This window comes from Dermacentor andersoni, chromosome 11 (assembly GCF_023375885.2).
Source record: "Dermacentor andersoni chromosome 11, qqDerAnde1_hic_scaffold, whole genome shotgun sequence".
Taxonomy (NCBI): Eukaryota; Metazoa; Arthropoda; class Arachnida; order Ixodida; family Ixodidae; genus Dermacentor; species Dermacentor andersoni.
Window position 1 is genome coordinate 49,150,646 of NC_092824.1, and position 25,729 is coordinate 49,176,374.

A 25,729-nucleotide genomic window follows, 5' to 3' on the forward strand; every position below is an offset into this window, starting at 1 on the left:
CGGGAACCCTGAGATTCAAGCTTGCAATATCAAAGATATGTGCCTTATCTGAAGCATTCCGATTTCTCTAATCCATCCGCTACAAAGAGTCAGAGCCGATGAGACAAAAACCAATAGCTAGCAATGTCTGCGACCCTGTAAAGTTTTCGTTTGCAAGCTCAATATTAAGCGTCAGTATTTTGGGCTTACAACGCCATCCCAAGAATTGGGACATTGCAAAGGTACCAAATTTGGTAGCACCAAACGTCATATCGTAGTGTTACAAAATAAAAATATGCACAAACAGGTGACAGAAGCAAGCAAAGCAGCAAAAGCAGGCACCAAACCAAGCGGTTATCGTGTTCACTCCCTGCTTTAATAAAGCAAGCAACGGGGGCTGGTGGTCAACTCATTAAGAAATAAAAGCATTACAAAAATTGATGCAGCCAATCAAATTGCAAGGTGGAAGGAGGCACTGGCTGCACTCATATCTAACGATCCGGCTCTAAGACTGCAAGGGCATCCAGCCACAGAGATCAAAACATTATCACAGCACCATAATAGTGTTGAGCAGGTTGAGCTATATATGAGCACACGGATGTGTTCACTTACCGAGAATTGTTTCAGATCATGGTTGGACAAATGTGACAGGTCTGCAGCTTGGAGAGCAACTGCATGCTTTGGTGCAGTACACCTCGCTGATTGTGGACACATGCAACGAAGAAATAGTGCTTACGGTATCGTGTGTCAACCATTGACTATTCGAATGCACAGATGTCTGTGGGTGCATACGAACTTCGCGATAACAGGTCCATTGCCCCCTTAAAAATTATCCACTCAGAGAAAAAGCAAGATATATGAACTGTCTCTTGCAAACAACAGGTCGCTTAAGAATTCTTGCCAGAGCTCGAACGCATGCCTTGACACCACTCGGAGATAGCTTGAAAAGTCATTTGCACAGGGGGAGGCTGCAAAAGTGGCAATCACAGAAGCGGTGAAGATGATAACATCAAATGCAAACCGTCACAGTGCTGCGCTGTGCACAAATTCCGCCTACTTTTGCTGCTCCAGTTGTTTTCGCGTCCAAATGTGAACGAGGCTTAAAGAACTCTCACCTGGCCCCATTGCAAATTTCGGTTACACACTGGAAGCTGTGAAGGCCGTCTAAGGGGCATATAATCTAAATAACTTTCAAATCGACTCATTATTGGAGGTGACAGAAGAAATTAACTATCCTGACACCATGCTTCGAGGGAGTGAACGGACGTCGCTGCCTAGCAGAGGCATACTCTACCTCTAATGGCATTTCCAAGCAGTGTTCCTTGCCCGTCTTCACCCGTACCAGAGCTGAGGGACGTACAGCCGGCAAAAGCCCCACGTAATTTCTCGCGGCATTGCGAAGTCCTGCAGATAGCGAGTCTTCACGAAGCGGGCCGCTCCCACGTGGGAACCGGAAGGCCCACGTGGGAGCGACCCGCTTCGTGAAGACTCACGATCTGCAGGACTTCAACAAAGTCTTACTATACCATACCATACCATTGCGCTTTCCGCTTTGCATAATTAGTCATGGTGAGGGACGATACACGCGCTGCGAAGAGAAGTGTGTGATCAGTGGCGTAGCTAGGTCGTCTGGCACCCGGGGCCCATAGGACTTCTGTCACACCCCCCCCCCCCCCCCCTTCGCGTGTAGCTCGCGGAAAGGGGGATGTCTTCAGACGTATATGACAACCCCCCCCCCCCCCACTGGCCCCTTGCACCCGGGGCCCACGGCCCCCCGGCCCCCATTGTTGCTACGCCATTGTGTGTGATTGTGGCCGTGGCTCTCTGGCTGGGAGCGCGGCATTTGCTTTGAAATTTCTGCTGTTTTCGCAGCACACAGCACCGTAATACTTCTTTGCGGACACGATTGTCAGCATGTCATGTATACGCGCACGCTCGTTTCTTAAAAGTGGCTAAATCTGGTGATGGCACCCTTTAAGAATGTGCATTGAAGTACAAGTTGTTAGCAGGACCACAGACTCAAGTGAAGTGGCAGACTCACAATAATTAGATTCCTCTGGAAATTGTTGTCGACTCTAACCATATAAAGCATGTCCCCTTATACGCGTCATGGAGATATTTTTAAACGTGTGACGATTTCAGATATGTAATTTGGAGCATGTGGCTAAATTAGCAATTTCAATTATTATTACCTTTACCTTGTTCTTATAAGGCCCCTCACCAGGTCTGGCCATCTTCAGCTGACAAGCACAGTGCATACAATGTGCGCTAACGATCATGTCTGTTAACTATTACATCCCTACGTGCCACAAAAAGAGCTCACATTTCAAATCGAACGCCGTTGGCCCTTCTCGCGGGCGCCGTGCCCCAACCGGAGATTAGACGTCAAGTGCTTCTACTTAGATGGCAGTTCCGTGACGTCTCACATCTGGATCCCTTGATAAATTGAAAGTAGCGACACTCTCCGCCCCGAAGCGCTTTCCTCCTCGCTATTCCTCGCGCGCCGGCTGGGCGCGCTGCGCACGGCACGCTTTTTCTCCTTGGCTACCGCGGACGAAAGCATTCGATAGAGGCCCCTGATATTGGGCCGTTTGCACGTCCCAGTGGCATGAAAGATTTTGAAAAATGGTGATGACACCTTGTAGAATGCTGAAGGTAACGTTTATGAGGAGGTTGGCTACTTCGTGAAGCCCTACGAATGGAGCATACTGATTTAAAAGGAGCTTTGAGGAGAGTTTTAAACTCCAGACATTTTTTTCTGCTACATAAAATGCTTTATTTTGTGCCTCTGATCTAGTATTGCTTGCGACAGATCCCCCTGTGTTTGGCTTTTTTTTTTCTTGCCTGCGCGCGCATGTGCACCGCAGGTATTATATTAAGCGTGCCTACTTATAATGAAATAGTCTTATACATCAGATTACACCAGTTTGCCCATGCCCAAATTTCAAATTGGCCCACCTCCAAATTTAAGTTTGAACACACCAAATTTCAGTTCACCATCCCCCAAATTTAGGTTGGCTCACTCCAAAATTTCATTTTCCCAACCCTAAATTTAAAGTTATCCCACCCCCACATTTAGGCTGGCCAACCCCCACATCTAAATTCACCCATTGGCAAAGTTCAAGTTGGCCCACCCCCACATCTAAATTCACCCATTGGCAAATTTCAAGTTGGCCCACACCAAAATTTGTTTGCCCTCCCCCCCATTTCAGTTGGCCCACCCCTACTACAGGCTTCCAAGTGCATTTTTATGGAGCCCTATGTATTTCTATGGGAATTCTCTCTGATAAAGTTTATTTGATTTTGATTGTTCCATATCGCCTAAAAGCTTCCATATGAATTTATGCTATTATAACAATGAATGTTGTAAATTTGCAAATTATGCATTTTTGTGCAAATACAAGGCATTACACTTTCCACGTGACGGGCTGGGGCACTCACTAAAAAATGCTTACACATTAAAAATGTAGCATTAGGAGACGCTTTGATAGGAGCAATAAGGTGCCTTACCTCACAAACAACACTGTTCTTTGTCGGAACAAAGTTCTCTCAGCCAATGTTGTACAGCCACTGCTTCTTGCGCAAGCCATCACGATTCGATTGTGGTACCATAAAAACTGCATAAGCATCTTCAGACTTTGTGCTGCAGTTATATGCGCTACAGCACAGCCTAGCGCTAGCACAACACTGCAGTAAACACAGCATGCAACATTCACTGCACCAAGCCAGCCGAGCTAAGGAGAAAAATGGCGCCAACGAAAAAAAAAAAAACACAAGCAAAATTCAAGACCTGCGTATTTCCAAGGGCAACGGCAAGGAAGCCAATCGTCGTGCAGAAAAATGGGTGCAAAACTGTTTCTCGCGGAGGGGACACGCAAGAGGTCACATGGCGGTGGCAGAGTTCGAAGAGTGGCTGTACTTTTATTTTATCTTCATTTATTTCAACATACTGCAGGTCTAACGACCCAAGTAGGACTTTAGTCTCACAGTAACTTTCAAATTATGAAGGGACTTTAGTCTCACAATAACAAATGGCCGAGTATTCAAGGCAACATCAGTTATTTGCTTAATATGTTGCTTCAATAGACCAATTAAAGTTTACAGAATTAAAACGTACAAACCAGATTTCTGAATGTTTATGTTTTACTTTGTGCCGTAGCAAGAGAGATCTAGTAGTACTTTAGTTTCATCTGCTCGTTTCCATGCTTGCATGCAGAAAACAAAACTACCTCATTTTCTACTACCATGCTCTAATGCTGCGATCATGCTCTTTCATCCTCTTGTGTCTGCCTCACTGCTCGTGACTGTGGAAGTGACTTATACCGCTAATCAGGTGTTCTTGTGCAGAGCACGCAAAATCATCCGCTGCCGGAAACGAGACAAATGCAACAGCTCACGTGCGAGACTGTCACCGGAAGTGCACCACTCAGAAGTAAACATGAGAGAAAAAAGACGGCAGAACCCGTGATGCATTTGTCACACAATACTCCGGTATGGGAGAATGCAGGGAAGGAATTTCGCTTGCGGAGACTAGATGGGGAATGTGGAGAGAGTGTCTATGTTGGCAGTGACGCTCGCCTCTTGAAATTATGGGTTCACGGCACTTCAAATATTTCTATCTCTGCTATTAATGAATTAATTTGAAATATTATTGCGGTAGAACACTCCATACAAGGCACATAACTTCCAGCGTATAAGCGAAATTTGCTGTGTGGCCTGGTGAGGGGTCCTTTAGACAACTCTCCCTTCAGCACAGCATTACGATGCATGCTCAAGGACGCAGTAGCTGACATAGCATTCACGAAAATGCAGCTGAAAGAATGCAACACCTGGGACGTAAAGGCCATTACAGTTGACTCCCTTTATAATGAAAAGCTTGAGGCCTCCAAGTCAGTTGTTATACAGATAACTGCGTTGTAAAGGCCAGACATCGCACTACTCGCAGTAGAACCGGAACAGAATTATTCCTTCATCAAACAGGTGATTTCATTGTAGAGGTGTTCGACTGTATTGCAATAATTTTGCTGCTTGTTCGGTTTATTGTGAAATTAAGTGCAGGAAGGATCCCGAACAACTGCAAAACAACCTTGACTCAAAAATAAAGCGGTGTAGTAAATGGAAAATGAAGCTCAATGTGTCAAAAAGCAGTGTCGTTAGGTTTACAAAAAAAAAAAAAGCAGCCTCTGCTTATAGATTACTGCATGGAACAGACACTGCTACGTGTCACGGAATATTCGTACCTGGGGTTTCTCATTAACAGCACACTTTCCTGAAATGATCATGTCCATAATATATCAGCAAAGGCCAGTCGCATGTTAAACTTTCTACAACGTAATGTCAGGAAAGCACCTTCGGTTCTTACAAAAAACTCTCTACTTAACAAATGCATGCCCAATTTTGGAATATGCCTGCACCGCGTCGGACCCAGCAACTTAAGTTAATATCAACGAACTGGAGCGCGTCCACAAACGTGCCACCAAGTTTGTGACGGCAATTACAACTTCACCAGAAGCTCAAGCAAAATTGTCAACGAATTGGGATGGCCATTACTGTCATCAAGGCGTAAATATCTCAGCTTATGTCTCTTGAACATATTAAACGACAAAACAGGGATCGATAAATGCAACTACATACAGTCACCTAGCTACATCTTATCACGAAGGGACCATCCTTTGAAAGTATGCGAGGATATGTGTCAAACAAACGCATTTGGAAATGCATTTTTTTCTAAAACAATACATGAGTGGAACAGCCTCCCGGTGCGGATTGTTACTGCCCCACACAGTGTTTTCATTTTTAAAAATAGCATGTCTTGACCTAGTGCCGCTTTTTTCATGACGATTCTTGATGTCAAGGAGAATTGTCCTGCCAATGTATTTTGTACCATCTATCACATGCTGTCAAATTGTTCTCTTTTACTGCATAATGTATTTTGATTTCTTGTATTATGATTTTCTTTGCATAGTAAACCCCCCTACAACAATGCTCCTAGAGGGCGCTGTAGGTACATGTATAAATAATGTATAAATAAATGAACAGCTCTTTGCAAGACGGAAGCAAAACAAGATAACTGTACATAAAGTTTATTATCTCTCGTTCTCTTATTTAGGCACATACAAATAGTCAATGACATGACAATCAGTTCCTTCTTTTTGTGTTTTTCCTTCTTGACTTCCCCAGACGCTTCTTCTGCAAAAGACAAAGTGCATTACATGAAATGCAATCTATGTCAACACTGATAAACGAATGACCACTCACAGCTACGGCCAGACTCTTTCTGCTTGTGCTATCCATACAGTCGCACCTAGTGATAACACAGCTGCATCTGACAAGCTACAATGGCTAGTGAGCTTGCTTGCCATGATAACTTGTTTAAAGCCAAGTTCAGAAACTAATTCTCATGTTTAAAAAATACAGCTTGTTTTTTTCTTTTGTAGGAGTATGCAAATAACAAACAGCAGATTTCAAATCAAATATTGAATTGAATCAAGAAAACGAAAGCCAGATGTCAAATCAAATATCAGTGTTTATCACAGTTTAATGCTTACAAATTTTGTGCAAAAATTAAAGCACAGTGGGAGCCAACTGGCATTGCATAACAAGAATGTTGCGAGCTAGTGGTAAGTAATGTACCTAAGAATCAAAATGTACATCACGGTCTACTCTTACTAAAGGGAACACCAAATTTGTATGGCAGGACCATTACAGCTCAGTTCTTTATCATAATCTAGAAACAGTCATAGCTGTAGCTGAATTGGTGCAGCAGCATATGCATTATACTGAGATTGTAGGTTTGGCTTCCACCGGTCACAAATCTGTCTTATCTTCCACTTTCGTTTCCTTTTACTGAGAATAATACAAGTTTTGTAGAAAATATACCTCTTTCATGCAATTATTTTGACAATTCAAAATTTCAAAAAAAATTTGTTTCTCCCATGCCTTTTTTGGCTTCAATGTTTGTCACCTTCATAGGTTAATGCATTGGCGCCCTTTGAAAGAGGTATTGTATTCATACTAAAGTGCATTTGCTTGCTGGAAAATTGTTTACAGATAAGCACGTCAAATTTGAATACGAAACCAAAACTAGGGCAGTGGCAAGCTATCATCAGTGGCATTGAAGGTTTCTGTATTCCAATCCAATTTTCACATTGCTGCAACTATGGAATCCACAATAGCTTTGTGCCCGATCTGTAACTTTCTTAGGCTGCCGTGGCCTGCAAGGCGTATGTAGTACCTAAATGCCTGTAGAAGCCACCACAGATGAAATGTGTTGGGCCCATGTCACTGGGGCACTTTTCAATGGCTGTCGAGTCATCAACAGCCTTTGATAATGATAAGGAAGCCTCCAACAGCAACGATGAGCTGCGCTCGCTCCACCGCAGTTCCAACAGAATAAATTTCCTTTTTCTAAAGAAATTGCCACTACTCTCCCACCATGCAAAACTACTGAGTGAACATTCAATGGTGTTGCATTTTTAACTTCTTGAAGTACAAAAATAGCAGTGCACATAACAATCACGGGCATTGCATTTTCCATTTCAGGCCACGAAAACTGGGTGTGCATAACAATAGAGTAAATACAGCACGTAGTAGAATCTCAATGATTCAAACTTGAAGGGGCTAGAAAATGTGCTCAAATTAAAAGGAAGCTCACTGAATGGAGGACTTCTGTGTAAGTGTTGCATAAGCAGCCCACGTGCACTGAGCTAACACATCAGTGACGAGTACCGGAAAGGGGGCTTCACAGCATTGTGGTGCATTCTGTGATAAAGCCACACTTCTAGGACTAAATTTTCGCTGCTGTGAAGCCACACCTCAAGACAAAATTTGCACATAACCAACCCCAACCTTACAGTTAAATTTTTTTTATTTTTCTGCGGGTAATACGAGCCAAAATACAGTACTTACAACAGTAGGTGGGAGTATCAGCCGCAGTGCCAAGTCGGAAGTGCCACTACACGAGTTGGCACGCTGCTGAGAGCATGGTTGGCGGCGCGATATGTTTGAGTGTTGCTAACGCTTGTGCATTTTACACATTGAAATATACATAATTTTGACAGGACCACCAGTGTCAATTGAAATTAACAAAAAGTTCGAATTAAAGAGGTTCAACTGTACAACAGGCTAATCCTACTAACAGAAAAGGAGAGGCCAATGCAAACGTACCTTGCCAGCGCCGGGAGCTGTGTTGTGCTTCTTTCGGCTGAAGCCCTCCACGTCGGCTGAGCTTTTTGCCGTGTTGAATTTGGAGCGCTTGCGCTGCCCGCCATAGCCGTACTTCTTGTCTTTATATTGTCGCTTCATCTCTGATCTGTAACGAGAACAAGACAGAAGCGTTCAAGACCACTTGGTTTTGAGTGAGACAAGAGTAGAAAAGGCATGGATACACATGTCACACAGGCACTTTTCAATGGCTGTCAAGTCATCGATAGCCTTCAAATTTTATTTCCAAACTCTGTCGACTCAAAGGAGCTCTATCAACGCTGATTGGCAAACTTGATGGCAGTTGAAATGCTTCAGTAATGTGGCACCGAGTCCTCGCGACACAATCGTTGCAAGGTGACAACTCTGCGTCCCCAAAAGTGACGAGCCCTGAAAATCAGCCTAAATATATAAGTGCATTTTCACTGCTGTAGGGTTTTTAAATGTCAGGCTCAAATAATCCATCATTTATAGTTAAGCTATTGCCACATTCGTGCATTTTGTGCAGATTGCTGTCCGATTTATTCGAACCCCCTGGAAACATTACGACTGCTGGCCACAATATTATTTTCTCTCCATGTTTTTATGGTGTAGGTCTTGTGTTCACACTGCTATTTTTACAATGAAACCAGTTTCATGCTGTTCGTTTTTTTTTTTTTTTTTTTTAAATGCATAATCCATGGTAGTTTAAACACACTGTTGACAAAAGTCCTTACGCTCATCACTCGAAGGCCTTCGACAATTTCTACAGAATTCCATCTAACTGCATCAGATTGATACACTATTGACTCAACACCCGTTGAAGCTACTGTTTCCACTGTTGAAGCCATTGTTGAGTCAATGGACTACCTGCTCGAAGGCCTTTGAAAATTCCCATGCGACACCGGTATATAAAGTTATCTAGTGTCGTCCTTCAATGTCCCTTTCTAACTATCAAGTTTCATATCAATACTACGAGAGACAAATCTGGTGCTGAAGCTGTTCAACACCCATGGATATGACAGGTAGCACATAGATTCTTTTACGATTTTGTATGGTTGAAAAAAGCACATAGTGGCTTACCACCACAGCAATTACTAAGGGTGTGTGAGTACTAAATTTGTAGACTTCGAATCGAATAAAAAAAAAAAACAGATATCAAATCAAATAACAAAAAATTTATCACAACATTTAATGCTTACAAATTCTAGCAAGAAAACACGGTGCTGCGTATGACCGGAAGTCTCTAGCATTGCATAACAAAAATGTAGCAAGCTATCAGTAACGTAGGTAAATAGAAATCAAGATAGACAATACAGTCTACTCTTATTAGATGAAACTTCAAGTTAGCACTGATTACAGCTGTTCTAGTACATGAACGTATGGAAGATTTTTTTTTTTTTTTTTTACCAATAGGATCTCTGCTGAACAGAATCAAGTGTTCATTTTACCTCTGAAGCTAAAACAATTTATGACATTTTATATGGAATACCAATGAGGTTGTTCGTTTAATGGTCATCCTGTGTTATGTGGCAATTGTTTACGGCATAGAAAGTTGTGCTGTACAGTTTCCCTCCAAAACAGAGACGGCTTTCCCCATCTTTGTTTGCAAGGTGAGTTATTGTAAAGCCATTCTGCACAACAGATGATACATGTACCATGCATCACGTGAGTTGATGATTACTCCGCGCGCATTGTTGGTGCTGTGCGGGTCGGTTGAATGCATTCGGCTCAATGGTAAGGAGCAGGCACCTATTAATTTTCAGGTTCAGCACTTTTACTGTGTTTTATGCATGAAAAAGAAATTGTTAAACTTTATCATTCATATTGCCTTACAAATTCTTTTTGCAAAATGTTAATTATAAAGACATGCATGGCATGTAGACAACAATGAGCAGCTTTATAGCACTTCTCAATGCTTCATTACGGACTTATGTGCAATAAATAAAATTATTAAACCTTCATTATTTGCAAGATGGCCAAGGGATAAGTGACAGCAACCGCCAGAAAATTAAAAGCTGAAGAAGCTGCCCGAATTTTTGTTTCTTTTTTTGTGAATCATTGTGAAAAAGCCTTAGAGCACTTGAAACCTGTCAGGACAGTAGTCCTTTACCAGTGCAGTCACGTTTTCTTCACATTTCGATGCAATCCTTGGCATTATTTTGCAGTATCACGCAGCCTGTCTACCGTCTTCAAAATCCTTGCAATCTTACCAGTAGCCAGCAATTACAAACGAGCGGCCCGTCACAGACGCAATCACACGCGTCAGTTGGTCGTGCCGCGTCAAGACCGGTGGTGTTCACCTCCGTGGATAGCCTTATCTCTGCGTTCCACGCTTTCCTTATCTACCGTGCCCGTTGACAGAAATTACCTTTTCGCGCACAAAGTCACACAACTATCAGAAATAGCTTCGCCTCTGCGAAGAAAAGTAAACAGATCTTATCTTGCACAAATCGGCGCCCGATCATGATTGGGCAGCAGCTAGGATGGAGCAGCTAAAGCAACGCGAAATAACCAGGCCGTTCTTGAAATGTCAGTCTTGGAAACACTCGAAATGCACAGGTCGGCGCTGCCGAAACGCACGCGAAACAAGCGCGCCAGTGATTCAAATATACGTCAGCCAATAGGAGGAGCTTTCCGCAGGCACCACGTGACTGCAGTAACGAATCATGGTGCCATCTTTCTCTTTTCGAAATCACTTTTATTTTTGCATGCGGAAATACACCACTGTGGCTACCTTCAGCTTTGATTTCTCCTGTTTGCGGTAATATCAAGATGGCGGCGCTGCGTTAACGCAAGGCCACATGATTTGCAGTGTGTTGGCACCTCCCGAAGCCAGATTTTCTCGCACGTTTTGATGACAGCTCAGTAAGAAAGTGATCTTTTTTTGGATATCCACTGTCTGTTTTGCTATAATACTTCACCAGGCAGATGAGGAATGTCAGAGAATAGCGAAATAAAAAAAATTAACCGAAAAATCGAAACTTTTGACTAACTTGAACATTCGAGTTTCTGCATCCCCACTTAATAATGGGGAAAAGCCTGTTTACAGTATTTCGCACAATGGCAATGGCAAGACTTCAAAAGTCCTTCAGGAGAGATTGTTATTTGAAGCAATGAACAGTGAAGAACAGAACTGCCAATCTAGTCATCTCTTTCCTTGTCACTACTCCGCCTGCTGGTTTACAAATGCATAGCTTGCCTATCCTGCAACATGTGCTAGTTTGGTTAGCACATCATGCTGGATCATCCACCACAATGCAATATTCCAGCCATAGGAGAAGAATGCCTAGACAGATTACTCACTTTGTGGGGCCCTTGCCCCGTCCTGGCTGGTTTCCGCTAGCACCTGGCTTTTGGCCTTTCTGTCTCCCACTATTCTCCAGGAAATCCAGGGAGCCATGGCCTGAAATTGTAAGTAGCAGTTGAGGGCATGACGTCAGACAACCTACTTAGAAATCCAAAAGTCTAGGCTTATCTGTCATCACACCTACACAACCTACAGGATTGCCTAAGTCTATAAGAACTCCATTTCACACTTAGCAGGCAGTGCTGTGGACACTAAGCAATTAGTGCGGTCATAGAAGTCACACTCCTCTCATTTCACAGTGCAGTTGTTTTTTATTTGCGATGCTCTCAGGGGCACAGCTATTTCATATCTTACAAGTACAACTTACAAGTGCGTCAAATCATGAACAGCAAAATGCCTCTATAACAATATGACTTCTGCAACAATGAATTCCATATGTCCCGAACAAATTCCCATCTTCCTTATGTATTGCGAGCGCCTCTACAATGCAGACTACTATAACAAATATGTGTGCACAACAAAGAAATATCAGGCATCTCCAATGGCTAATTTATTACTTTACAATGTACACACACGGCGACAGCGTCACTGTCCTATACACGTGCCACTAAGATGAGGTGTGTACCGGGAACTCCAGTCGACACGACAAGGACTGCAGATGGGTCCGAGCTCTATAGTAGCTATAGTAGACTCCCCCCACAAATGCCAGGTAAAAAAAAAAAAAGCCTAGCGGATGCAACGGCCAAACATTGATGAAGAACACTAGCATGGCATCCTTGCAAATAAAGCAAGCCTGTAGCCACAACATTCTTCCGCGTGCCACCGAGTGCCAAGTACAGCTGGCTGAAGAAACTAAAGGTTGCAAACTAACACTGGCAAACTCTGTGCTGGTAAACCGACCAAACAAGCACTATTTGCATGGGAAAGTAGCTTCGGTGCGCTTAACCATGTCCACCATGTTTCCGCTGGGGTGGTCCCCAGAGATCAAGCTTGGCAAAAGAGCTCACTCACCTTTCTTGAACTTTTTCAGATTTTCCATCATTTCTCGCTTCTCTTTCTGTCGCTGCTGCAACACCTCCACTTGAACCTGCAAACGGCGCCATCAGCAAGTGTCTATCAAACAGCACTCAAGTGAGCTCAACTTCAGCCAGTAGCAACATGACAAAGACCATGCAGTAACCTGCCAGAGAGCTTCCATTTCAAGTTTGAACATAGCTTCCCTTATTTTTTCAATGCCTGCCATATACTGCCCAAACCAGGCATAACTTAGAGGGCATGGCTTTCCCTGCAGTACAGTTGATTCCAGATATATCTAACTCAGGTATATCGAATTATTGTGTGTATCAAACGGTTTGAAAACCCACGTGAAAATCCCATGCAAAAGTAGAGCAATGTGCTTCACGTACACTGAACTCCCGTTCACCGCAATATTCAATGCATCAAACGGTGCCCCGTGCCCCTGCAAGTGCACTTCCCCAAACGGAGACGTGGTCACTTCTCCCGTCACCGAAAACCTTTAATGCCGCCAAATTTTAAATGGCGTGGTTTAGGCAGCTGCTGTCAAACAAGAGATTTAATCTCAAGGGCAGCACATGCTACAGAGAAAAAGTGAGCAGGGTGCTCTCAGTGTTGCTCGTTGCACATATGGATGACTTGGGCAAACTGTGACAGTTTGTTACCAACAAGAGCAGTTCACCACTTTGAGTCAAGAAGACAAAAGGCCTCTCAGGTACACGTTCTACAAGAAAGCGTGTATGACAATCAATCTTTTCAGCAAGTGGCACCAGACATGGGATTCCGAACTGGAGATGCTGCGCCGCTGGGTTTTTCTTGCAGACAAGGGCTTTCTGCAAACGGCATTTTAGGAGTTCAAAACGTATCCAGCCCCAACTTCCACCTGGACGGATCTTTAGATTACAGCTTGAATTTAACAAAACCACTGCACGCCTAGTCTGCACTTAGCTGAAAGACCAGTGCAGCAGCGGTGCGCAAGGCTTCTCGCAGGTCCGCATTGATTAAAATTCGTTGATTAAAGCTCTGTAGCACCGCCACAGACTTAAAGTGTAAAGACGACTGATATTTCGGACAGCCGCCAACTCAGCTTAGACCCAGAGGAGCAGCTCTGGGCCGTCCGGATGGCCAAAGAAGCCGCCAGGAGGCAAGGACTGGCCGCCGTCTGAGGAAGAGGGGGATTGGGGGTTAGTCTCCTGACCCCCGCCACCCCTGGACCCCATCAAGGACATAATAAAGTTTTATCTCTCTCTCCATTCGATTATCCAGACTCCGTCCATGTTTGCAGCGAACGCCAACGCTACCGCCATTACTTCCTCTGGCAACCTCGACGAGACATCAAGTATGGCCTCAGAGACACAAGACACCACATATGGCCTTGTCTTCGTTGCAGCACTGCGGCTCAGAGATTTAACTCCAAATGTCGATCTTGGAGGCTTTGCCTCAATTGTCAGGTCGCGTCAACATCGCGATCATCACATCCATTCTGGTACCAATGCGCATAGCCCGCTCTTGTTTGTTGAATTTGCCTTCCAGACAGCGTTTCACCATTCTGTGCTTGTTTGTTTAGCAGCATTCCAAGCAGTGCTCTACTGGCTCCAAGAAGTATTTCTCGTGAAGTTATCAACAGTCCATGTCAAATGGCACCAACGGTGCCCTCACAGTCCAACTCCCAATGAGTCTTGAGTTGCAGTCCGAATGAGCCCACCTCAGCAACTGAAGAGCCTGAACTGCCGCCTACCACAACGAGCTCAAACGCAGACATCATTGATGACCTGCTAGGCGGCGGTTTGCTGATTCTTGTCACCGTTACATTTGAAGACTCTGCAGACGTCGACAGTGCGGTATCGTCGTGTGCCGAACTGAACGATGATGAAACAATTGAGAAAGTTCTCCCACCGTTAAACTGCAACGCTAGCTCGCATGATGATGATGTTCCGTGCGCTCCAGAGCCTTCACATGCGGATCTGACTCTAGCCGTTGCAGTCCTTGTACCAGCATACAGAGAAACACAAAACTGGCAGAAATGCAGGTGGACTTGGTTGCACGTAAGCAGAAGTGCATGTAGCAATGAATCGACCATTTATCATCGAATTATCGGTCATTGACTGTAGCAAAGAGTGACCCTATTTGAGACAACTCTGTTTGAAAGAAGGGGAGCTGTCTTAACATGCCATTTTGTTGCCTCCAACACCATAAAACTTGGCTGAAATTTTCACAGTGCCATCCTCTACCTGAAGAACATGCTTGCGAAGCTCAAAGAATGGTTCAGAGTCCCTTTGACACAATAAAAACACAATTGCCTTGCTAAGCATGCAAGGAGGATGGCACAGAAACCGCGCTCACCTTCTTGCCAAACTTCTTGAGCTCGCGCATCTTGCGGGCCTTCTCGGAGCGTTCCAGTGCCACCTTCTTTGAGAGCAGCTTCTCACGCACCTTCGTCATGTGCGTGTCTGCCTTGGCCATCTGAGCAAAGTAGTCCTCAGGCCGCTTTGTCACGACGCCCAACTCATGGAGGCGTGGAATGCCCTCCAGCACCGCTGCCTGGGCCTGCCGGTAGCTGCGGAAAAGAAGAAGCCACTTTGAGTCAAATCCAGAGTCCAATCCAGAGTCACAAAGCCTTCCCACAGGACTTAAACAGAACCATAAACACTCCAGAGGAGGTTGTAGCAGATGACCCAGCAAAGGCAGACAGTACAATAAATAGCCAGACAGAGGCAAAGACAAAGATCGCTGCCCACAGCAACCGCGTGGCTTGTGCTTCAAAATACAAAGGAGTTAATTCCAATAAATTACAAGAAAAAGTACATGCAATGATGAGAGAACTGCTAGGAACAAAAATTACTTTCTCAAGCAAAATCACCAACCGATCTGAGCTAAATCGCACCATACGTACTTTAGAAGACATGTTATTGAATGTACAGTTCGATTATCAATGTAAAAATGAAGATACATGCAATTAGCAGACAAAATACATGGAGTCAAGCCAGCATTCTGGTGGTTTAATCTGAAGTACATTTATGTTATGTCATAGAGACAAACAGCAAGATTACATTTAACGACATTGATGCATCTAGCTACCACAGTAATATGGTCATGCAATAATCAATTGAGTCACGTGGCTGAATCTGTTGTATCTACGAAAACGATCCGACAGTCAATAAAAAGTGGCCAGAATAACTCATGAAAGTGGTCGAGTGTTCATTTGCAATGTCAAAGCCTGCCCCTACATGGAGTGCTTGTATGCTTGGCCAACTTCTCATGTAATGCTGTCAAAAAATTTGACTGGGCACCAGCACAGAGTGACACCTAGACAAGAAAAACTTATCAACACACCTGCTGCAGGCAAACCTGAACATGCGACATTCTAGTCATTTTCAACTTGTTCACGTTTAAATTTATGCTGCTATAGTGCATTTGTGATGTTAAACTTTGTTTCTGGAGCACTGCACCAAGCAACATGGTTTCTGCATTACTGGAAGCCATCTCATGCAAAAAAGTTGCAAACATGGAACAAATACCAGACTCTCAAGGAAAAAGAAAAACAAAAACAAAGGAAAGAGGACAGGACCCTCACAATGCCATTTCGCGTTTGAAGTCGTGGTGAACGGCGTCCTCGGTGGCACTCCTGACCAGGCCACCCTTGCGGTTCTTCTGCAGCTCCATGTCACCAAACTGTTCCGACAGCTCAGGCGTCAGGGGCGCCAAGCCATTCACCATGGTAAGAGTCTCGACCCAGTCCAAGTCGAGCTCCATTTCGGCAAGCTTCTGCTTCAGTGCTGCCTGAAATTGCAAAGTCGGGAGCCAAAAAACACTTTGAATGTTTGCCGTGGACCAACAAGAACTGCAAAAAGGTATTTGACCTCACCAGGTTCAGGCCAGTGTTGATAGATTCATTTTTTTGGACATATTGATGATGACGTGGTGAGTTAACGGTTGGAATTTGAAAAGGGAAAACAACCCCCTATTTTCTAAAACAGTATCGATCTCAATTGTGCTTTGCATAGAAAAGAAATTTTGATGAATTTTGAATTTTGATGGCTCAGTAACAAACTCTTGAGTATGTCTTTAACAGCAGTACCAAATAAGGTATGTATGTCCTCTTTGGGATAAAATGTAGGTGAGGTAATGAACTTTTCCAAAGTCACTGGAGCAGTTTCACCAGGGAACTTTACTCGTCATTTACGTTACTATAAATGTCATAAAGGCTCCAAAAAGGCTAAGTTGTTTTGACCCTTTCAGGCGCTACACATATACACAATCGCGCACGCCAGGTAGTGCATCAAAATCAGAAGTACACGTTAAAATTGTAGTATATTTAAATTATTCCGCAAACAAATTCAAGCACTTCTGATTGGTCATGTGCTGCAAGTTTGAATAATAGTGTAAAATTATTCAGTAAACTGAATTGGAAGGTAGATGCCTGGATGTTTAAACCTTGTCTTGTCAGTTTGTTTTCACGCAGCGGTTCACTTCTTTCATTGTTTTCATGTTTTACAACAGGCATATATTTCAAGTGTCTAGACAGATGCTTTCCGGTATGCTAGACATAAGATAGTTGAGATTCTCATATCTGGCGTTCCTATATAACAAAGCTCTCACATGAAGTCCGCATTGTGCAAATTTGGGAAAACTTACTGACCAATTGAAAACTCCCAATTTGTTCTGTAGCTGCACAGTTTTCATGATTATGAAGGTACTACAAGAAATGTGATGAAACTTATGTTCTATGGACATATTTTATTGGTGCCTTAAGGGGTTAAAATGGCCAATAAATGGTTAAATTTAACACCCTTCTTGCTAAGTTACCAACAAGATTCAAGGTAATGCCACAAAGCATCATAGAGTTTCCTACAAAAATCACTAGAGGGAAACCGGGCAACTATGCTCACGGACAAAATTCTGTGCAAATGTACGCAAAACTACGAAGGCATGGTTTCTGTGAAAGAAAGCTCTTCAGTTTAAGAAAAATTCACCCTGGTTATAACCCGGGACCATCGTCTTTCCAGAACAGTCACTCTACCGTCTGAGGTAACCAGGATGCTAACAGATCGCAGAGCAAGGCAATAATTAATGACAAACTCAAACCACAAGGACACTGAACATGGAAAATCAGTTTCGTGAAAGCCCACAAAGTGAAAGAAGGTTGAGGAAAGGGAAAATCATCATCCACCTGTCTGCTTCCTGCTCCAGTTGGGCAGACGACAATTTTCTTTACCTTTCATGAATGCTCCTCCACCTTGCAGGTTTCGGCAAGACTGATTTAACAATGCATTCTGTTCCGATTTCTCGGAGCTGATACTGGATCGGCGCAGTTCACTACTCTCAACAGTTCCGCATTTGCCAAAACGCAGAGGAGCAAAGTGTAAAAAAAAAAAGGCCAATTCAAATTTAACACCCAGCATTGTATATTATGCCCGGCCACCACCTTTCAATCAACTTCCAACCACAACAAGACCTTGGATCTTAAGCATAGAACAGTGTTTACAAATATTAAAACTGGCACAATTACTCTTTCCGAAAATGGCTGGGGAAGTGGTCCCCTCTACACCACCCCCTCCTCCAATTAGGAACCACAGTGAAGGCACTGTAAAAACACAGGTGGCCATGACCGAAATTGCTGAACAGGTTGCATAAATATTGCACACTCAGTGTAGAAAATGCTGCTGGTTTGACCAGTGTAAAACATTTTGTGACAGGTTGTAGACGGTCGTGTCGCACTACACCACTGGGTCAAAATTTCTGGTGTTCCAAGGAAAGAATACAAAACAATGTTGCTTACAGAAAAGACGTATGTGATGCCTACAATAACAGAGCCCCCAGAAACACTACCCTATGCACAGCATTTCACATGAGTGAACTCTAGACTGTACTGCAAATACGATCCCGCCACTGAGATGAGGTTCAAGGGTAGCAAAGGGTAATGGAAAAAGGATTCCCTTACCGTGTTGTTGATGAACTCTTTCTTGACATGAGGAGCGATGGCATAAAGTCCAGGCTTCAATTCACCCTTTGCTAGTTTCTCTTGCAACTGCAATGTAAACGTAATGAAACGATCACAATTTTCAAAATATTTTGCCAATGCAAAACACATGTATCACAACATGATCGCATATTTTGGTAGTGAGAACATACATTCTGGGGTGCACTACAGCATAAAAGCAACATTTGGACAGACTAATCTATTTACCGCCTGATGAAGTTTGATCTCTGGAATGCATTGCCTGAAAACTATTGAGCCGCACTAGCACCTTCAGAGATTTTTTTCTTTCCATATAATTTGATAAAGTGCTTTGTGTTTCTACGTAGCTACATAAAATTAGCTACAAATAGGGAGGGGGGGAAATGTGGATAGTGGAGGTTTTGCCTACAGCAATGAAACATATTCAGTTACGACTGAAAGTTTGGAGTTCACGACATCAACAAAATTTTTTTTTTTCTATCACAGCTTCAAAATGTAGGATCACTCCAATACATGGCACTGGTTGGATCTGAACTACTTTATTTCTGCCGACGTGACCCAGCTGCGAAGAAAAAAAAGTGCAGACTTGCTCATATGGCAATGAAGCGACAATAGCTGGTGTAATATTATGCACATTTTGCACTGTTTCACCAGACGTTGGTCGTTAAAGATGTGCAACTTTGATCTATGATATGATTTCCGTTAAGAAAAAAGATGAAGACAAAAAGACACAAGCAAAGGTATGCTGAATGATCAAAGTTATATACAGCACACCGTTGTCATGTGGTAAGTCATACAATGGTCAGACAAAATTATGTATTAATGAACGGCCATGCGAACATGCCAACAAGGTACGCATAGTGGTTTCCGAGGGTTTCTTGTCGTTGCTCTGCAAGACACGTGCCTGTTGTCTCCTGTTTGAAGGAACACCGTTTCTAGGCAAGCATAATCGGAGGTGACCCAGTTGATTACTGAACCAAAAAGCATTGCCACTTTTGGAGCTTCGTGCATTAGCAAACCTACAGTGGCCTTGTAAATTAAATAGCCGGAGTCTTTGCACATGGGCTAACTTCTATGCCAGGAGGTTGTTCAATCTAAATCCCTCCATTGCAGTCATGTTTTTCTCTTTTCTGTGTAGCTCCGTCAATATGGCACACGAAGAGTGCATTGAAAAGCATGGTATAAGTGTGACACTCCTGAAAAATAAAGCCGTTGTTTGTAAGTAGCACTGTTCGTGATGTTTCGTGTCTTAACATGCTTATACCTTTAGAACATCATGAACTATGAGCACTGGTTGACTCCAGGTGGAGTATTTTTCTCTCCTGTAGTATCAGCAGAGTGGCCTGACAGGTAAAACTACTACTCTGTCGGATTGGGGTTCAAATCCACTGGGGCGCTTCACTTTTTTTTCTCACCATTTCATTACGAACTCGCAAAGCACTTTGGGATTTCCGCGAAGGCCACCAGTGGACATATTAAAAGGACTAAGGGTTAGATACGACAACAGCTACCGCTGTAAAGAGCTTCACGGCACCATCGGCCTTCAAACCAATGAGCTTCCTACTGTTTATTCCCTGTAACTATTCTGCCTAGAGCGATGGAATGCTGTGCTGATGAGCGAAGAAGGGTTTGACGGACAGTGCAAGGGCTCAAGGCAAGTCACATTTACTTGCACACCGTACCTTGAATGTAGTGTTTCCGGCAACGTTATGCTTCTTTACATTACAAGCCTATAGCACTCTAGACAGCTAACTTAATGTTGTTGTAGAGGAGGGCTTGGTTCAATTTTGCTGCTCACTTGGGATTCTTTAACTCGAGTACACAGGTGCTTACACACACAGCAGCTTTGCAAATTCGGCCAGAAATGAGGCCTGCGACCTTCTGCGCAGCTCTACACCCGGTGAGAAACCGTCGCAGCCTTTGCTACGATCGCCTCTTCCCTGTTTCGATACACGTCAATTGCACTGCAAAATACACACTAGACATCAAGTGCGCCGTTCGGCTTCAACTCATTTTTAATACGAACGTCTGAACACGGTGCATTTTCGATCGCCATCGAGGCTGCTCAGGATCTAATTTCTCAACCCCGGCTGGCTCCCTTCCACAAAGAAGCCAGTCGCGATCGAGAAATTCGATGTCGGTCGGCCTATATCGCGATCGAAAATGTATCTGGTGACACTCGTATGCGATAGACGTGCAACAAGGCTTCATACTTGTGACACAAAACGTAAAGCGCGCACTGCTCAAAAACAACTATTTTCATGCTACGCAGTAATCAATCGCACGTTCGGAAAATTGTTCGTTGAACGCATTTGGGCAGCGGGTTCTGCTTGTGCACGTGTTGTGAGCGGCGCGGGTCAGCAACGCAAAAAAAGAAAAATGATGAGCGTGCTTACCTCTTCATCTGAGTCAAGCGACTCCGAATCGGACATTTTGTCTTTTGGCGATTAGGAACGGCACAAAAAGATCGCCTGCAGCACGATATGGTAGTCGCACAATAAAAACGTTCGCTGTACACACCGCACACACGTCAAGCGCACGCGGTTATTGCAACCACCTTAAACATATCAACTGTAAACCTTTCTTTTTCTCAAACTGACAGCGCAACAGTGCCGCGTAAGCTAGCGCCACTACACGCCAAATAAGTTTCAGGAGCAGTCATGGTGGCGCTGCCTGCCACGTTTTGTTCCACGGAGAAAAAAAAACAAATTAATTAGCACCATTATATTAACAAAAAAAATTATGCAGATTATATTGTTAAGAAGCGGAAGCGTTATGCGAATTAATGGCATCTTATATTGGGTGCGACCTTGACTATACGCCTCGTGCCACCTAGCGGACGCTTCTAACGGTACACGCGGGAGCAGTAGCAGACGACAACCCTTTGCAGCAAGGATGGCTGAAGTTCGCGGCTGCGATTTCTTCTTTGTTCGGGTGCCAGGCTGCTTCTTCTGCGGTGACAGCTGTAGGGAAGATGCTGACCTCTGTGCGAGCGGGTATGAACACGATGTTACCGGTGTTTGGGACAACATGGTCCACATACGTGCAAGGTGCGTCGCGCAGACAAATGCCATGAACGCCATTTACATGACGTGGAGCTCATGTTCACTAGCCGATAAATTTTGTTGAGTGATGCGATCTCTCGATGGTTTTCTTTTATTCTACCCTTGCCGCAATGCTGCTTCTGTACCTGAATAATAAGCACCCGTCGTTAGTGCAGACTTATATCAAACAAATCCACACAGTGCAATCTCTGCATATGCCGTTGTGATTTTTCTGCCGATGAATACATGTGACATCGCCGAATAAGTGCAGTCGAAGTCGCCTCAAGAAGAGTAATTGCCAATTTATTGATGGAAACGCGTACACTAGCCAACGAAGTCACCAAACCCACGGGTTAATAAAAGTGCGTGTTAGTGCTGTACCGCCAATGAAATTCTGCTGCATACGCCGATGAACTACCGTTCCCGCTGCAGTTTGTGCAATTTTAAATTCCCTAAGGGAGCTGCTTGGACACGTACAAAGCTAAAGACTAACTAAATCCACTGTACAGGAGCCACATCATTTGACTTGTTGGATGACCAGCTGGACGGCACATTTGTCAGTCGGGAGAAAGGTTGCAGTTGTTGCGAGACAAAACGGTGGAGTGCCTAGAAGGTGTACGTGTAACAGCACGTTCGATGGAGCGCAAAGTGTGATATGCACTGTGCGTTTTGGCTTCTGTGAGCTTCCCTGCCTCAGTAGACGAGACAAATGCTTATGTCCTTCATTGCACAAGGTGAGCGAAGAACTGTCAGTGATGCCAGTAAAAAAAAAATATGCACAGAACAAAACTGCAGGCTACATCCATAGCACACAGGGTATTTACGTTATGACAGCAGCAGCAGCAAGCAAATCATGGCACAGACCCTTTTAAAAACCACTGAACTTTAGTTTGCTTTCAGTTTTATATCTTACCACTGAATATTCTGTTTTACTTATTTTAAATATAAACACTACAGCATATATGCTCTACATAACTCTTCACTACACAACTTTTGCATTTCTCGACAAATCATGAACGCGCCTAACGCGATTTATTTCCTTCTTTCCCTTTTTTTGTCATGAGTAGATTATGTGCATTGAAACATTTCCTTCCGTATCGGTAATGAATAATATCATTAATATCGGCAAGTTTGCGGCAATAGCATAGCCGTGTTTACTTTGAGGTGACAGAAACGGAGATGGGTGCACTCAGCTGCCAGTGACAAACACATGGCGGGCATGCTGCAAAAACTGCGGCATTTGTCTTCACTAAAATCCTAATACTGCACGTTTCCGCTAAGGGTGGGCAAATATCTTAGCTGTGTTACAAGTGCCAGCGTGTGAATAAGGTACACTTATAGCTTATCAATGTAAATGTGGCTACTGTCGTTGCTGCTCGTGATTTGCTACATGCCCATGAGTGCAGATGAGAGAAATCGAAAGGCGCTCTTTCTTTTTTCTCTCTCTTTTTTTTTACCACAACCATTATAAAGCCTACAAATAATAAAGGCAAGGCGAGTTTGGTTGTAGATTTCTTTTTTCTTGCAAATGCAGAAAGTGATGAAAGGAATGAAATAGAGTACTATCTGCTTAAGAATCTGTTTGGTGCGTGCTGACCGCTTGGTAAGTCTTGGAAGAGACGTCTGCGTAGCATTAGACAGATTTTAAGCACAATCATCATCAGCTAGACATGGCACATGGCACATCACTGCGGCAAGGTCGGGGTGCAATCATCACGTGTGAAAGAAAAAAATAATAATTTTGGTGACAAAATTCAGGGGTGTGATCATTACGCAAGTAAACACGGTATACGTAAGTATTTTACTGTGTTAATAGCGAATAAAGAAAACAATTGGTTAAATTTTTCACTTGAATGCTGTCCCGCTATTCGGGAAACAAGTAAAAAAGAATTTTTGTTAAATACATACAGGAAACTAACTCAATCTTTCCATTGTTTAGAAGACAAGGGTGAAAATAATAGCAACAGTTTATTAAAGAAAAGAAAGCACAATATCTCACAAATATTTTAACGAGAAAGCAACCATGCTTTAATTTGTTGTTTGGCTTATTTTTTGGGAATGTTGTCCAATTATTTCTTTGGGCAACTGGTTAAAATTAAAAGGAACGTGATATTCTCGACACTTTTTACCATAGTTCGTATTATATGCGGTAACTTATAATGGTATGTTAGCATTTTAGGCTTACTCTGTATCATTTTAAGATGATTTGAGAAAATGTTGGGAAGAAATATGACGAATATCACTTGCAAAAACAGACCCGTAAAGGTTTCAACACCTGCAGTATTATTTCTTGCAGTATTGTCTGAACAGTCAAAAGCAGTACCATGCAGTATGCTCACAGTTATCCTATCAAATAGCTTATCCACTTGATGTACTTTCATTTGCATGCAGGAACCATAAACGGAAATACCATATCTGAGCACAGACTGGCCCAGAGCCTTAAGAACTAATCTTCACAACTTAAGAGGGGCACTAAATTTGAGCACGTGAGCGTTCAGATGCGTGAAGCTTGTAATTATATTGTAATCATTCGCATTCAAAAAGGTTATTTGGGAAGTTGTTGCTGACAGCGAAATGCAAGTATCCCGTGTCTTGGATCCTTAGGATTGGTCGAAAGAAAAGATACACCTTTATTGTTCTGGGCCCAGCAGTACAAGTTACCGTTTATTCATACTTTGTCGTAAACTAGGGTGACCTTGTCACAGGACGCTTTTCTTAATGTGACACTATTTCACGACTTCTTTATAGCATGCACCTGAGGTGAAAAATCTTCACTAATTAGTAAGCTAGAATCTATATTCTTTAGGTTTATCATATATACTTCAAATTTCAACCTTATCCCGGTAGTCAAGAAGCTTTAGTTTGATTGGCCTATTTTTCTTTGTGGCAGGTCTTCCCAAGCTATGGATGCATTTAAGCAGATAGCTTTTAGCTTAAGAATGGCATTGCAACATTATCATTCACAGTATGCTCTCGGGATCCTTCATTCTGTATTATTTTCAGACACTCTGTAGATCCTGGTAAGGTCAGTTTGTCTAGCTTCTCATCGTTCGACATCATTCTCTCTTGCTTCATTGTCTTAATATCGTCTGCAACTAAATGCAGCTGGAGTCAAAGCTGAGCTATGTCAGGATCTGGCTTTGTTTCGAAGTCACCAGTGAACAAAAACAGATAGTACTTCAGAGCAAGCTGTAGCTCAGGGCCTACTGTTGAATACATGAGAATAGAGAAAATTGTTTTCCTTGGAAACCCCTGCACCGAATTCGATGAGGTTTGTTACAGTTAAAAGAAATAGTTGAAACCTAGTGATTGTCGGAAGTGAATTTTCGATTTAGGCTGTCAATATTTTTTAAATAATTGTTGAAACTTGCAAAATTTGAGAAAATGGAACTGTCAACTTTACAACTCTGTAGCTGAACAATGAAAAATGGTATCGAAATTCTGTAAACTGCACGTAATAACACATCTAAAGTGGACAAGATTGATGTATTGTACAATGCTATGGAATATATACCATTTTTATGTGAGTAGGACTTTTGCAAAACTCTATTGAACATTGCAACAAATTCTTGTCAGCTGTTAACTCGTGTATCCAATTCGACCGCTTTAGATGCTGTAACACTTGCAGTTTGCAGAACAGCGATATCTATATTTTGGTCCAGAGTTACAGATTTGTAAACCTTGTACTTACATTTTTTTTTTCAAGCTCGTCAATTTTTTGGTAATATATTTATAAAAAAAAAATCAGTCCTTCATTCAAAATTTCGCTTCCTACAGTCGCTACTCACTAGAACTGAACTTCCTCTCTCGAATTGGTCCAGGGGTTATTTCAGAAAAATGTTTCTGCACTTCTACACGTATTTGAATAGGTGATACATCGAAGCTGGCTATGAGTTAAAGCTTCCTGTCATGACACGATGACAGGTTGCATGCATACCAGTTCAAAATGTGTCCTAGGGCTCAGCAACACAACTAGGTAGAGCTCAATTGAGTGAAAATATTTTCCAATACACTTTCCTACCTGCAAAAGGAATTAAGATGAAAGGGTTGTCCATTCATGCTCTAGCCAAGCTGCCTCGCCCTGTGGCCCGTGAGAAAACATGGTCAGCTGTTAAGGCCCAGATGATTCACCAGGGTAAAACCAGTCTGGGCTGGTGCCCATCAGAGACGATGTTGTCCAGAGGCAGCAGTGCTGCAGGCATCAAAACATTTTCATCTAGGATCAAGATGTACAAGGTAAAT

General features: G+C 43.1%; 1 protein-coding gene across 2 annotated transcripts; it reads right to left on the minus strand.

Moving 5' to 3' along the window:
- Positions 1-6,046: 6,046 nt before the first annotated feature.
- LOC126517974 (probable rRNA-processing protein EBP2 homolog) lies at positions 6,047-25,577 on the minus strand. Of its 2 annotated transcripts, none has more exons than XM_055064736.2 (8): positions 25,509-25,577; positions 18,426-18,512; positions 16,059-16,264; positions 14,828-15,041; positions 12,482-12,557; positions 11,467-11,566; positions 8,146-8,290; positions 6,047-6,168 (listed from the first exon to the last, which is right to left on the minus strand). In XM_055064736.2, the coding sequence occupies exons 3-8, from the start codon at positions 16,235-16,237 to the stop codon at positions 6,118-6,120; spliced, it is 765 nt and encodes a 254-aa protein (XP_054920711.1). In that variant the 5' UTR covers positions 16,238-16,264; positions 18,426-18,512; positions 25,509-25,577; the 3' UTR covers positions 6,047-6,117. The 2 variants fall into 2 exon arrangements, with proteins under 2 accessions (XP_054920711.1, XP_050023767.1); XM_050167810.3 differs by lacking the exon at positions 25,509-25,577 and adding an exon at positions 20,840-21,071.
- Positions 25,578-25,729: the final 152 nt, after the last annotated feature.